At 29.6% G+C, this 13,674-nt stretch overlaps 1 protein-coding gene across 1 annotated transcript; it reads right to left on the reverse strand.

Annotated features, from left to right (window-relative positions):
* Positions 1-683: 683 nt before the first annotated feature.
* On the reverse strand, positions 684-12,805 carry LOC145744873 (uncharacterized). The gene is made up of 22 exons (XM_082562835.1): positions 12,673-12,805; positions 11,597-11,738; positions 11,238-11,323; positions 10,686-10,902; positions 10,035-10,268; positions 9,724-9,864; positions 9,258-9,381; positions 8,809-8,995; positions 8,060-8,188; positions 7,535-7,639; positions 7,047-7,184; positions 6,401-6,575; positions 5,800-5,933; positions 5,233-5,383; positions 4,611-4,780; positions 3,905-4,048; positions 3,369-3,485; positions 3,145-3,282; positions 2,675-2,902; positions 1,871-2,149; positions 1,455-1,581; positions 684-1,146 (listed from the first exon to the last, which is right to left on the reverse strand). Exons 1-22 carry the CDS (start codon positions 12,776-12,778, stop codon positions 1,038-1,040), a joined length of 3,381 nt encoding a protein of 1,126 aa, XP_082418961.1. The 5' UTR covers positions 12,779-12,805; the 3' UTR covers positions 684-1,037.
* Positions 12,806-13,674: the final 869 nt, after the last annotated feature.

A 13,674-nucleotide genomic window follows, 5' to 3' on the forward strand; every position in this document is an offset into this window, starting at 1 on the left:
CTTCGCCACCGTTTTTTTGTAAAAGAGAACGACACCGTGCCTTTTTTTAGCGCAGACACTCTCCTATGCTTCTCTCCTTTTTTATGTGTATTTTTTTATATTTATTTATCCTCGATGTGGGTATAGTTAACTCTCCAAACACAACATAAGTTACCTCGACCCAGCCCTGGGTTGCAGTTTGGAATAATATAAATTATAATTGTATCGTTTATAGCTTCTTATTCAAAGAAGTTACAGCATTAGAGAAATGGGGATTGAATAATATATATAATAATTTATAAACACAAAAAAATCAGCTTTTTTGTTGGCACAATATAAAAAATGGTTTGTTTCTTAGGTTAAAGTTTCTTAAGCTGCTTTAAAACAGTTAAGTAAAAATTTTAATAAAAAGTTAAAAAGACTGATTTTTATTAAAACTATAAGAAACTAGATTTTTGATAAATAAAATATGGTTCGAAATCATTTGATTTGATAAAATATTTTAATACAGACAAATTGTTGGGTGGACACAGTTCACAAGTTAATGTTTCACTGTTACTTAAAATCCTACATAATAATACATGAACCTAGTACAGAAATATACTTGAAAACTGATAATATTTAACTAAAATAGAATTGTAAAAAATACCTAAAACTAAAACAGTAGTTTTCATTTTAATAAGAAATCAAAACACTTTATTTACAAATTGATATATTGCAGTAATATTATTTAACAAACTATTAAAATCACATATACTGATAAATGAAAATATATAATACAAAAAAAACATGTTGTTATTAAAAAATTGCGAAAAAAGATTAGTGTACTATACCTATATTATTTTAAAACACAGTCTAAACAATACTTTTTTAAAAAAATTTTGTTTTTACAAATTGGTTTTAATTTTGTAAATTAAATTTTTTTTAAATTTTAAAGTCATCTTGTACCGACAGTTTAAAATTTAAAACTAATACATTATTTTCACAAAAAAATTTATCAGTGTAAAGTCTTAGATTAAAAAAAAAGCTTTAGTAAAAATTTATTCAAACAAAATTGTTTATAAAACACTGTAATGGTTACCGCCGTCATCATCCCGCAAAACCACTGTGTCCCCTCTCCTCTTCCAAAATACAGGAATAATTGATGAGTTAGGGCTCCTTTTTATACTAAAAAATTAAGGACTTAAATTAAAACAAATTTTAACAAAAAACTTCAAAGAGTAAAGTTTCGTGACTATATGAAAAAAAGTTACATTGAAAAAGTGGACATCTTATTTTTTCCAGTTTTAAAAACAATTTAAATCTTTAGAGTAAATCTTTTTTATTATAAATAAAACAATGTAATATTTAGCAGCAAACACTTATAAAAAAATAAATTTAACAACTAATGATATCAGTTTTAAATGTTAAAACTAGTATGTAAATTATTACTGAAGGCCACTCCACTCCCAAAACACAAAAAGTGTACTACTTACACTGTGTAAAGTATCAAGCCCACAACTAGAACAAAAACAATGGCAAGAACAACTATTCCAGCGGTGGCGCCACTACTTAACCCTGATTTATTTCCTGCTGGTTGTTGATTTCCTTGAGCAACTCCTTCTATAAATTAAATACAAATATTTAGAGACAAAAGACCAAGCAAAATTTATACCTGAACATCCTATTGAAAAGCATGATTTTTAACATTTTAAGAACTTCTAAATTTAAATCAAGAAAATAACTGGCAAAAAAATTTCTTAGAGTTAAACACATATGTAGGCTAATACCTGTAACTCTTGCTAAACTCTTATATAAATTAGTATCTTTATAATAAAATAACTTCAGGGTAACTGTTATTGTTAAGAGAAGCCAAGACATTTGGTTGATATAAATTTTAAAGCAAGCTTACTTGATCCAGTTGCAATTGTTGTTGTCGTCGCAGTTGTAGGGCTTGTTGAACTTGCTGTTAAAGTGGTTGTCGTTTTAGTCGAACTAGATGTTGAACTTGTTGAACCTTCCGCTGGGGTTGTTGTTGTTGTTGTACTACTAGTTGTTGAACCCGTTGTTGGTGTTGTTGTTGAACCTGCCGCAGGGGTTGTTGTTGTAGTTGTGGTTGTAGTTGTTGTTGTACTTGATGTTGTACTTACTGTGGTAGTAGCTGTTGCAGATGTTGATGTGACAGGAACAGCTTCAACAAAAAAGTTGTAAAAATTTAAAAAGTTGATTTTAATCAAATTAAAATTATAAAAAATAATGCAATAGATCTTAAGCTTTAAATTATAAAATCAAGCTTTAACAAAAAAGATTTTAATTTTTTTGTACCATACTAGCATAACATTTGCATATTGGATACAAAGAAAAGCAATATTTAGCTCAAAAAACAACAAAACATTAACTCATTTTATAAAAACCAGCGGCATGGTGTGGTAGTCAGAACACTTGCTAGTTGCTACACTACATGAGGCCTTGGGTTCGATCCCCACTGCTTTCATGCTGTAGCGCCCTTGAGTAAGGTGCTATAAACAGTATAAACTTCTGCTGAGCCATCACTTAATCAGCAGCCTAATTATTAGGCAATTATAATCTATAATATGCCCAAACTGCCAAAGGCAACTCTAGAATGGGTCGGGGTAACTAATGTAACTCTATGTTTAGGTCGTGAAGTCGACCTTCCCACATCAAGAATAAAAATATTAATAAAAAAGGTTCTTACTAGTTGTTGCTGGAGCGACACAGGCAACATCTAACAAAGTAAAATCCCATCTTGAATTTGGAGAGCATCTTCTTTGGATCGTTTGATTCCTCAAAGATCTCCAAGATGCTATCAAGTGTGGACTACGACAGGACACGTTTTGAACATAATTTCCTCCCGCATCACAATAAGGAGACGGAGTAATAAAATTGGGTAAGCGAGGAGGATTAAAAATATGGCAAGTGTGATCTGAAAAAAAAATATTTTAGAAAAAATTTGTAACTCTCACCGCCTGCTTACTTATAAATATAAAAGTGATAAAATTATTCTTTTAATTTACAAAATAATTTTTTCCTAATTTAATAAGTTATATTTAAACTTGAACACATGTTTAAATTCTCAAAAAAACATCAGGCAATACAGAAAATCTCCTTTAAAAATTATTTACAAACATAAAGTAAAACTCTAAAGCAAATAGTTGTATAAAGTACCTCTGACGATGATATTAATCCTGCAACTTCCAACATTTCCAGCAGCATCTCTGGCTTGGTAAAGCAAAGACGTGAACCCAGGTTTAAAAAAAGTAGGTGAGGTAACATTTGGAGTTGTCAAATTAAGCCAAACTTGAGCTAAGAATATAAAATAACAACCAAAAATATTAGATTTCAATCCTAATTTTTACAATCCAACAAAATTAAATGTTTCAAAAACTTACGTGTAACGTTATCGGTAAAAACTGGAGTTGTCCAGCTTACAAGAGCAGTTTTTTGGCAAACATGAACGTTGGCATATCTGGTTGAGGGACATGATGTACCATAAGAAGGTGCAATATCTATTAAAATAAAATATTTACCATTAATTTAATTTTATCCTTTATTTATCATCGATGTAAAAAGGTCGACTTCACGACCTAAACATAGAGTAACATCAGTTACCCTGACCTTGTCTTGAGTTGCTTTTGGCAGTTTAAGATACTATGGATTATAATTGACCGATAATTGAACTGCTGAGTAAGTGTTGGCTCAGCAAGAGTTCATACTATTTATAGCGCCATACTTAGGGGTGCTACACCACTAGAGCAGCAAAAATCAAACCCAGGACCTCATGTAGTGAAGCCAATTGTTTTACTTCATCCATAATGTGAATAAACAGTCCAGTGTACAAAACAAAAATGCTGTGTTTTAAATTATCTCTTGTTTATTGAAAACTCTATATCAGTTATAACTAACACTTACAAAAAGATCTACTTACTATCAGGTGGTGTGGCAGTACTGCTACAAATTCCATTTGCTCCTAGTATAAATGTATCCTGACATAAACAAACAAAATCAGTATTCGTTTGTGGGACACATATCTGACTGCAAGTACTGCTGCTGCAAGAGTTGATGACTTTACCTAAAATTTAAATGGTAGGTTTAATATGCTTTTAAATTCACAAAACATTTTCACATAAAGGAGAACATATGTATGCACATTGCCTACTGTACTTAGCATGCTTGCATTGCCTACAAATTGGTGTTTAGAGATACCACATATTTTTTTTGTATATATCTTTATTCTAGATGTGGGAAGGTCGAATGCACGAACTTAAGAGTAACATCAGTTACTTCGACCCAGTCTCGAGTTGCCTTCAGCAGTTTGGAATATTACATAAATTTTAATTACCAGGTGGTTATGCTGCTGATTAAGTGGTGGCTTAGCAGAAGTTCATACCGGTTATAGCGCCTTACCCAAGGGCAGCATGAGAGCAGTGGAAATTGAACCCACAACTTCATGATGGTGTAGCAAGTTTTTTTACCATGACACTATGCTGCCGGTTATATGTACACAGATAAAGCTTTACAACAAACTTTAATTTAAATTTTCACACTAAAACATTCGAGATTATTGTTGTATGTAGTATAAAAAAACAACTTCATATAATTTAAACAAAGAAAAATATAAAAATATTATTTACTTGTAATTAGTGTTGTCTGTGAGGTGCTAAACACGGTAAGAGCTTTTATTCTGAAAAAGGTTTTGGGACCAAATTGGGTTGCTGAATTAACACCTTGGGTCAGATTAAATTGTTCAACAGTGTGGTTACTCGCATCGTAGAAATAAAGCATGTCGTTCATAATTTCAATGCTAACAAAAAATGAATAAAGTTTATTATATTATTGTTAAAAACGGGACATTGCAAATTACATTCTATATAAGTATGGTAGTAAAATAATAGAAATATTAATTTTTTTAAAATTTATTTATCCGGGAAGGCCGACTTTAGAGCTATATTGTAGCATCATTTGGCCTGGCCTTATGTTGCCTTCGTCGATTTTAAACATCGTTGTATGATCATTAACTTGAATTTGGTTTTTGGGGTAAAATAAACAGATTGTTTAAAGCTTTACTCAAGGGTGTTACAACATGAAAGCAGTGGGGATTGAAATTGAGGCCTTATGTTGTTCACCCATAATATAGTGACAAATTTTTAGTTATTACAACCATTGTAAAATACTTAATAAAATAAAGTTTAAAACAAATTTTTTTTAATGATTTTTATTGCTTTGATAAACTAAACAAAAATAATAAATGCCTACTCTGCTATGAATGCTGTCACTCTTTGGAGGAAAGTACGAAGATTATAAGATGTGGCAGTAGAAGGAACTGCACCTGTAACTGTTTTTAGACTGGCCAGTGGAACTTCCCGAATAATTCCATATCTTGCCTCAACAAAAAACAAACTTTTTCCTGAAAAATAAACGACATTAGCCTCTTGCTTAACCATAACCTTGTAAAATAAATGTGTGATGTTTTAATTTAGCTTTGTAAGAATATAAATATATTTTAAATGTTTGTTTTAAATTACTAGAAGCATGGTGTAGTGGTTAGAACACTTAGCTTTACGATATGAGAACCTGGGTTTGAAACACTGATTTTATGCTATGATTTTATGTTAACACTCTTAATAATACAAAATTCTGCTGAGTCATATCCTAGTTGCCAGGTTAATTATAGGGCAAACATTGTCAATAATTCCTAACTGGCTAAATTAATAAGACTGAATCAGTGCAACTAATTTACCCTATTTAAGGCCAAAAAACAGACTTCTTACATTTTCGAATAGATTTTTAAAAAATAATAAAAATTAACCAAAAGAAACTTACGCTGGAAACTAATTCTGACAGCGCTTGGGCTGTTTAGATTATCGAACACAACTTCTTCATTAGAGCCGTTATAATTCATTCTTCTAACTTGTCCAGAACCTCTGCGGCTATTGGTGTCAGTCCAATAAACATATCTACAAATTAAAAAAAAGTAATTTAATATAAGGATTTCTTTAAAAATTATCCTAAAATGTTAACGATATTAAAATTTACAAAGGGCTATAAAGATTTTAGGCTTTATAGATTTCTTAACAAATTATTTTATGATGTTAAAGGTATTGAAAATTAATAGATTTTTGGGCTACCAGATAAAAAAATTCAATTTAGAAAAAAACTACAAATTCTAAATTACAAAAAGTAAACACTAATTATAATTATAAAAAATACCAGTTAAGATTAAACTACACAGGTTAAAAAAACTGCATTAAAATGATAAGTATACAAATAAATACAAGCTCAAAAAACGTGACACTTATGTATCCAGTAATTAAAAAATTCCTTCAAAATCAACTTAAGTTATGTAATTCATGTGGCAACACATTGCACCATGTATTTAACTTAAAATACCACTTGCATAGTTTAAAATTGACATCCAACCCACCTATTTTCTACATCAAGTGCAATGTTTTGTATAGCTGTTGTGTTTTTTCTGTCCTCGCTAGGTTGCATTATAGTTTTTGTGTAAGACAAATCGTTGTTTCCGACGATGATATATTCAGAGTCCTCATCAACGTAAAAAACATTGCCGGATGAGGGGTCATATGCGATGCTCTTAGCTGAAAAAAAAATGATTAATTTAATCAAATCCAATTAAAATTTAGGTAAAATAAATATTTAACTGGCAGAAAGGTGTATTCGTATGAACACTTGGTACACCATCATGAGGTCGTGGGTTCAATCCCCACTGCTCTCATACTGTAGCGCCCTTTAGTAAGGCGCTATAAATGGTATAAACTCATGCTAAGCCAGCACTTAATCAGCAGCATAATTATTAGGCAATTATAATCTCTATAATATCCCAAACTGCTAAAGGGCAACTCGAGACTGGGTCGGAGTAACTGATGTTACTCTATGTTTAGGTCGCGCATTTGACCTTCCCACATCGAGGATAAAGATATATACAAAAAAAAATTTGTTAAAAACTTTATTACTTTTAATGCTCAAATTTTAATTTTTATCTTAATTTTGCCAATTTATTAAATGTTCATTTATTTACACTTTTTAAAAGTTATTAAAATTAAAATTACCGTGAACGTTTGATTTCCTTTTTGTAACTTGTGCACCATCAAGACGACCAGTGTATATTGCTTTTTCCTTTCTATCAGACCAATATAGAGTTCTTCCTTGCACGTTGGCAGCCATTGTATATGGTTTTGACTTTGTCTCTGCGAATAAAACAAGGAATTAAATATTTTAAAATAACAATTTTTAATATTTTATATTGATTACTTTATGTACAATTTTAATCCTTTATTCTTACTGTTAGATGTTTATGTATACTATATCAGGCTTACTAAGCCTAAAAAAAGAACAACCCAATGAAAATTTAACTTTTAAGAATTTATATTTTATTTTATTTAGAAAAAAAAAATGGTTTTAGATTTTTTTCAATTTTGTCTCATTTTATTTACTACTGAATTTAAATTGTTACTGTCAATCAAATTCCAAAAGTTTTATAAATATTAAAAAATGTATTTTTTAATTCTTTATTTTATTAAACATTTAAACTACAAACCTAGTGGTATAGCAGTGTATGCACCCCCATTGGCTGCAAAAGCAATCTTAAATATTTTTCCCTGGCCAGCATCATTAAGCAGCAAGAAATTATTTGGAATAAAAACTGAAAAAAAAAAAAACGTTTTTTTAGTTTCTTGGAATTTAAAAGATAATGACCTCCCTTGGAATGTATCCAAAATTATAATACTAAAGAAATAATGAACTGCTGTATGCAAAGAATATAAGTTTAGGTTCACAGGGTTTATTGTATTTTTTGTTTAATTTTTATCCCCAATGAATAACTTTTTGGCCTAAAGATTGAGTAACATTTATTACTCAGACTCTGTCACAGTTTACCTTTGTCATTTTAAAGTATTAATTAGTATATTGTTATGTCTTTTGACTTAGCAGAAGTTTATACAATATATAGTGCCTTACTGAAGGGTGTTACATATTAGAAAGCGGAGGGATCGAACCCAGGATATCATGTAATAAAGTTAGGTTCTACAAACAACATCATTTATTTAATAATATCAAAACTTACAAGTTGTACAGCCGGTTGCTCCTGTTTTTCTGTACCCAATAGTACACGCACATTCTCTTGTGGCATTAATTCTAGGCAAGCACAGCTGGTCACATTTTGGCATATTAGCACAACCTCCAATCGCTGGTGCTAAAAATCAAAATAAAACAATTATGTTTTGAAGTGTAAAATTTGGACTAAAGCTAATTAAATAATGTCATGTTTTTTCTTTCATGTGGGAATTATAATATTGTAAGTGTTTTAATTTTGCAAAAGTATTTGTTTTTTTGCCTTTGGCAATTTGGCACGCCTTTAATTATTACTGAAACTGAGTTAAATTTAAATCTAATTTGTGCTTAAACCTATGTATACCACATAATAATATATAACCTAGAAGTCGTTATAGGTCTAACCATGATATATAATAGATAAAATAACTGTGTTATTCTTTAATTTGGTACTTGCTTTTATTTAATTAAGAGTTCAATGGCTATAATATCATGCTAAATACTTAATAAAATGATATATATATCCAAATTTTCGACAGTTTTTCCTATATATATATAAATATATTGCTTTAGTTTTTATGCTATATGATTGACTATATTGTGAAAGGTACATAATACTTTATAATCATAATCAGAATTGGTGTGTTACAAAATAAAATTATTTTAAAGTTTTTTGTTTTTTGAATATACCTTTGGTAATAAATAATCTTTTAACTGAATCTTTTTTAAAATTTTAAAATCAAAGTTTAATTTAAAATTTACCTGTATCAAATGATCTTTCTTCGTTATGGCTAAACACTGTCAAACCCCTCGGTTTTTCCGTAACTTTATATCGACCAGTATCAGCGCTGTTTATCGTCTGATTCTGAGGTTTCGCTACCCACCATACGTTATAATAAGCTCCGGAGCTGGAAAATTTTCTGTTTACGTCGCTAACGTAAACATATTTCTAAAAATAAATATTTAAAGGTGTAAAGGCATAGGTGCTAGCTACAAATCTCTAAACTATGACAGATTATATCATTGTTCAAATAAACATAAATCAGTTTATATCTTTACCTAAAATAAACTAAAACCAAAATTCTATAAAACCGAAAAGTAGTTTAATTTAACTAATACCTTTACAGAAATTAGACCATTATTACTTTTTTATTCTTTTGTTAAAATTTTTATAAATTGTAATAATCAATAAAGTCTTGAATTAGTTTTACCAAATACGTTGAAATTGACCAGAAAATTGCTGACGCCCGATAAGCAATTTGCGTTCTATTAGTACCGTCCAAATTAGATTGAAATATTTTGCTGCCATATCCAGTGAAGTCGGTCCAATACAACCTTTAATTAAGAATTAAATACTCAGAACTGTTGCTATTTTTAAAGAGTTCCAACGACTAAGTTAAAAATAGAATGGGTTTAGTGTACCTTATGGCAAGAAAAATATATTTTTAATCCTTATTACGGTTTTAATAAATAAGATTTTTTAGGTCCTAATAATAACTATTTAAATAATGGTAAGTGCCCTGCAGATATTTTTAATCTGTTTTAAAATTAGAAATTCTGGCTAATAATAAATTAAAAAGTCTTAATTTTCAAGAGTTTATCCAATATTGTAAAATTCAGTGGCCTAGTGATTAACTAACTAATCTTTATGTATTTTACAAATATATTAATACTTACTTATCGTCAGTATAGTCTACAGATATTCCTGTACAGTCTAACACATTGGGATGCCCAACAAGTTGTTTAATGCCTTTACCTGCCAGATCACTTACGTAAATAGATGAATTCTGGGAGCGATACGTCGAAAAAAACATTAATCTAAAACAAAACATTTAATATAGAAACAAGGATCAGGAATTCTTATTAAGACAAGTAAATTGTTTTAAAAAAAATTGAAGAAAAAAAATTTAAAGTTTTTTTAAAAATGATTTTTTCTTTATCAAAAAATTATTAATTTTAAGTTATAACACTATAAAGTATTTATAAACCTTTTCTTCGCATGAAGAGCAAGGCCATATGGTGAAGTGCCAATAGCTTTATAAATAGGATAATAATATTGTAAGGACTGGTCTGCAGCCATGATCCAGTTAAGTTCAGAGTCGGTCCAATAAATATTTTTAGACACCCAATCGTAAGCTAGATTCTCTATACCATGTCCCATGCCTTCGAAGTACAATGTTGTAACATTGTTGGTAAGGTTAAGAACGCCAACATGTTCACTCCTAGTAAATATATATTAAACATTTTAAAGAAGAAAATACATTAATCAAAATTTAAATATTTTAAAACAGAAAATAGATCATAATTGAAGTCCTTAATTTAACTAAACAGGCAGCGTGGTGTAGTGGTCAGAACACTTGGCTCTACAACATGAAGTCCTGGGTTCGATCCCCACTGCTCTTATGTTGTAGCACCCTTAAGTAAGGTGCTATAAACTATATCTTCTTCTGCTGAGCCAACACTTAATCAGCAGCTTAATTATCAATATATAATCTATACCATCTAAAACTGCAAAAGGCAACTCAAGACTAGGTTGTTGTAACTGATATTACTCTATGTTAAGGTCAGAAACTTGGCCTTCCAAAATAAAAGATAAATAAATATAAAAAAAGGTAATTTTTTTAATTAAACAAACTGACTTGTAATCTGCAAAAAATATTCTATTTCCATAATAATCGCCTTCCACTGCCCAATATTCCGATACGTCATTAGTTGAACTATAAAGTGTTGAAATATTTAAACTTCCAGATGGTGAAGTCTGGTGGAAGACAATCTCTGGATCAGCGGAAGTCGTAGCAAGAGAGGAGGCACGAGATTCCGTGTTTAAACTAGTCCAGATAAGCATGGAGTCATCATCTATAAAACAACAAAGTAATTTTTAGATATTTACGTTTGGAATTTATTTGTCCTTGATGTGGTGGTCTTAAAACAGAGGTTAACATTCATTAACCCAACCCAGTCTCAAGTTGACATTTGCAGTTTGTCATGTTATTGATCATAATTGCCTAATGAGTTGTATCATTTAAAGCACATTTTTTAACACAGAACCCGATGAAAAATTTGATTTTACAAGACACCAGTAAACAGAAAACTACTTTTATTATTTTTTCATATTAAACCCAATTAAGTTTCCTAAATACTAGTGGTACATATATAGATGATATCTAAAGCATCAAAACATGTTTACTTACCACATTTTGGTACTTTACAGTAATCCCATTTTACAGAAATATTGGTGGTATAACACCACAGTCCAGATAAATCATTGTCAGGGTTTCTGAGTTGAATGTAAAACAAGTTTTTAAACAACATAATTTACACAGAAGTAAATGTGTGAAAATCGGAGTAAATGACTTAATTATGGCTTGTTAACAATTAAAATGTTCTTAAAGTATTTTAATTACTACCATATGACAGAAACATGTGATACCACTAGCTTTAAAAAAGTATAAATATGAAATAAAATTTTGAGTTTTTATGTTAAAATAATAAAAACCAAGTTGATATTTTTTTATTCTTACACTCTATAATATTTTTAACTACTAAGTACCTGCAGTAGTTGTGTGCGCTACCATCGGGTGGGAAATATCTTGGCTTATGCGGAGTAAGGGAATCCCAGCGTTGACATGAGTACCCTTTCTCGGTTACATTTTGCTTTCCTCGGTACCACGTGCTCGGTCCATCAATGCAATCTAAGAAATTATGATAATTAGTTGCTATTCGTCTTAGTTAATTTACACACTCTTTGTACAACCACTATCTATGCATTAAAGACCAATAAGTGTATCGATTTGTCAAAAAAATATTTATTATTTACAAAAATCGCCGAAAATTCAATCTAGGCTAAATCTTGGATTTTCCGTGTAGCTTATATATCAAAATAGGGAGATTCCCTACTATAAAGTCACCCACGAATTTATATTCATAACCCAAAATTAGAGAAATTGTAGTAAACTTTTTATTAGTTCGATCGATAATTAAATATCGATTAAAAAACAATTAATTTTAATCATAAATTTTCCGACGTGCGTAGAAAAATTCCAAAGTAAAAATAGAGTATCTATAAGCTACAAGAATTTTTGTTAATGACCTAAAATCAAATTAAATTCCTAAAGTAATTGTACACAAATGTCAGATATACGAGTTTATCTGGCAAGAAAAGAAACATTTATGAGTTTGACGTCACAAAAATCTGCAACTTAATTTTGTACCGCCAAGACCTTTTATTCTATCCTTTAATTAGGTTCAACATATATGTATTTTAAAGACTAAATGGTGTAAAGAAATTAAATTACAATATTGCAAAAAATTATTTTAACTTAATTTCGGAAAATTTCCTAATTTCAAAGTTTAATTATATTTGTTTATGCTAATATATTTTTGTTTACGTTTGTGTGTAGTTATGTAAACAAAGGACGTTAACCTATAAAGTTTTGCTATACTTTGTTTTATTACAAATCTGACCTATAAAATAAATATTAAATCATAACGCACAAATATTTTAAATTATCAACTGTGCGCTAACAAATACAACAATTTAGTTAAGTCGTATTATAAGTACTGTATATATCAACATATCGAAATATTATTCTTACCGTTATTAGAAAAAAAAATTAAATTCATTACCTGTTGAATTAACAAGATACTGTGTCATTCCATTAACAAGCGCTGGATGAAAGGCAACAACAAACAAGCAAAGCACAGTACAGCAAACAATATCTAACTTTTGCATATTTAATTTTACTTTACAAAAAAAATACAATCTATAAAGAAATAAGATTTTAAACAAATGCTACTCTTTATATTAAAAATAACGCTATACTTTTAAAGGGTATCAGTATTCAAATTCATCTGATACATTTTATAACTGTTTTGAATCGAATTACCCAAATAACGATGAAAGAATATATACCCTATAGCCTAAAGGCGCTGCCTAATGTCGTGTTTCGCTGTGAAAATTATATTAAACCGAATTTTATCCAATACCTTCCACCTTAAAATATCGATAAAATCTGTCTACGTTAAATGGCGTTATAAAAAAAAGTCCTACTCTATCACGAAAAAAATTTTGGAAGCACCTACTAATAAAAAACTCTGCTAATGATGTTGACAATGGCAATTTTAGAAACATCTTCTTAAAAGCGCAAATACGTAAACAGTCGCCGTAAATTGTTATATCTTAAAACAATAACAACACATTTGCTTTATGGAAAATTTAAAGTTAATCGCTTAATACTTAAATGGGGCTATGACAAAAATGCACTTGAGCCTATGTTGCATTTAGCATAATAATAATAGCTATAGCTCCTTATTGTATCGTGGCTAACGGCAATTTAAGATTAGACTCAATTTTGTCCCACCATAAATACCGAGACCATTTAAACTTTTTTTAGGCATCGAATTCTAATTATCTGAAGCGAAATCTGATCTTCTTGTTATATAATAAACATCAAAATACCACATTTTGTTTTTGACATTCAGCTTACCAAAAAAAAATTTTTGGTTAGATTAATAAACTTGGACTTTTACTAGGAAAGTAAATTTTGTTTGTGTCCGATTTACGTTTATGCTAAATATATGACTCAAATTTGAACGTCATTACAAGTACCCTAAGGCCAAGTCCATTTT

The sequence above is a fragment of the Corella eumyota genome, chromosome 3, assembly GCF_963082875.1.
Source record: "Corella eumyota chromosome 3, kaCorEumy4.1, whole genome shotgun sequence".
Taxonomy (NCBI): Eukaryota; Metazoa; Chordata; class Ascidiacea; order Phlebobranchia; family Corellidae; genus Corella; species Corella eumyota.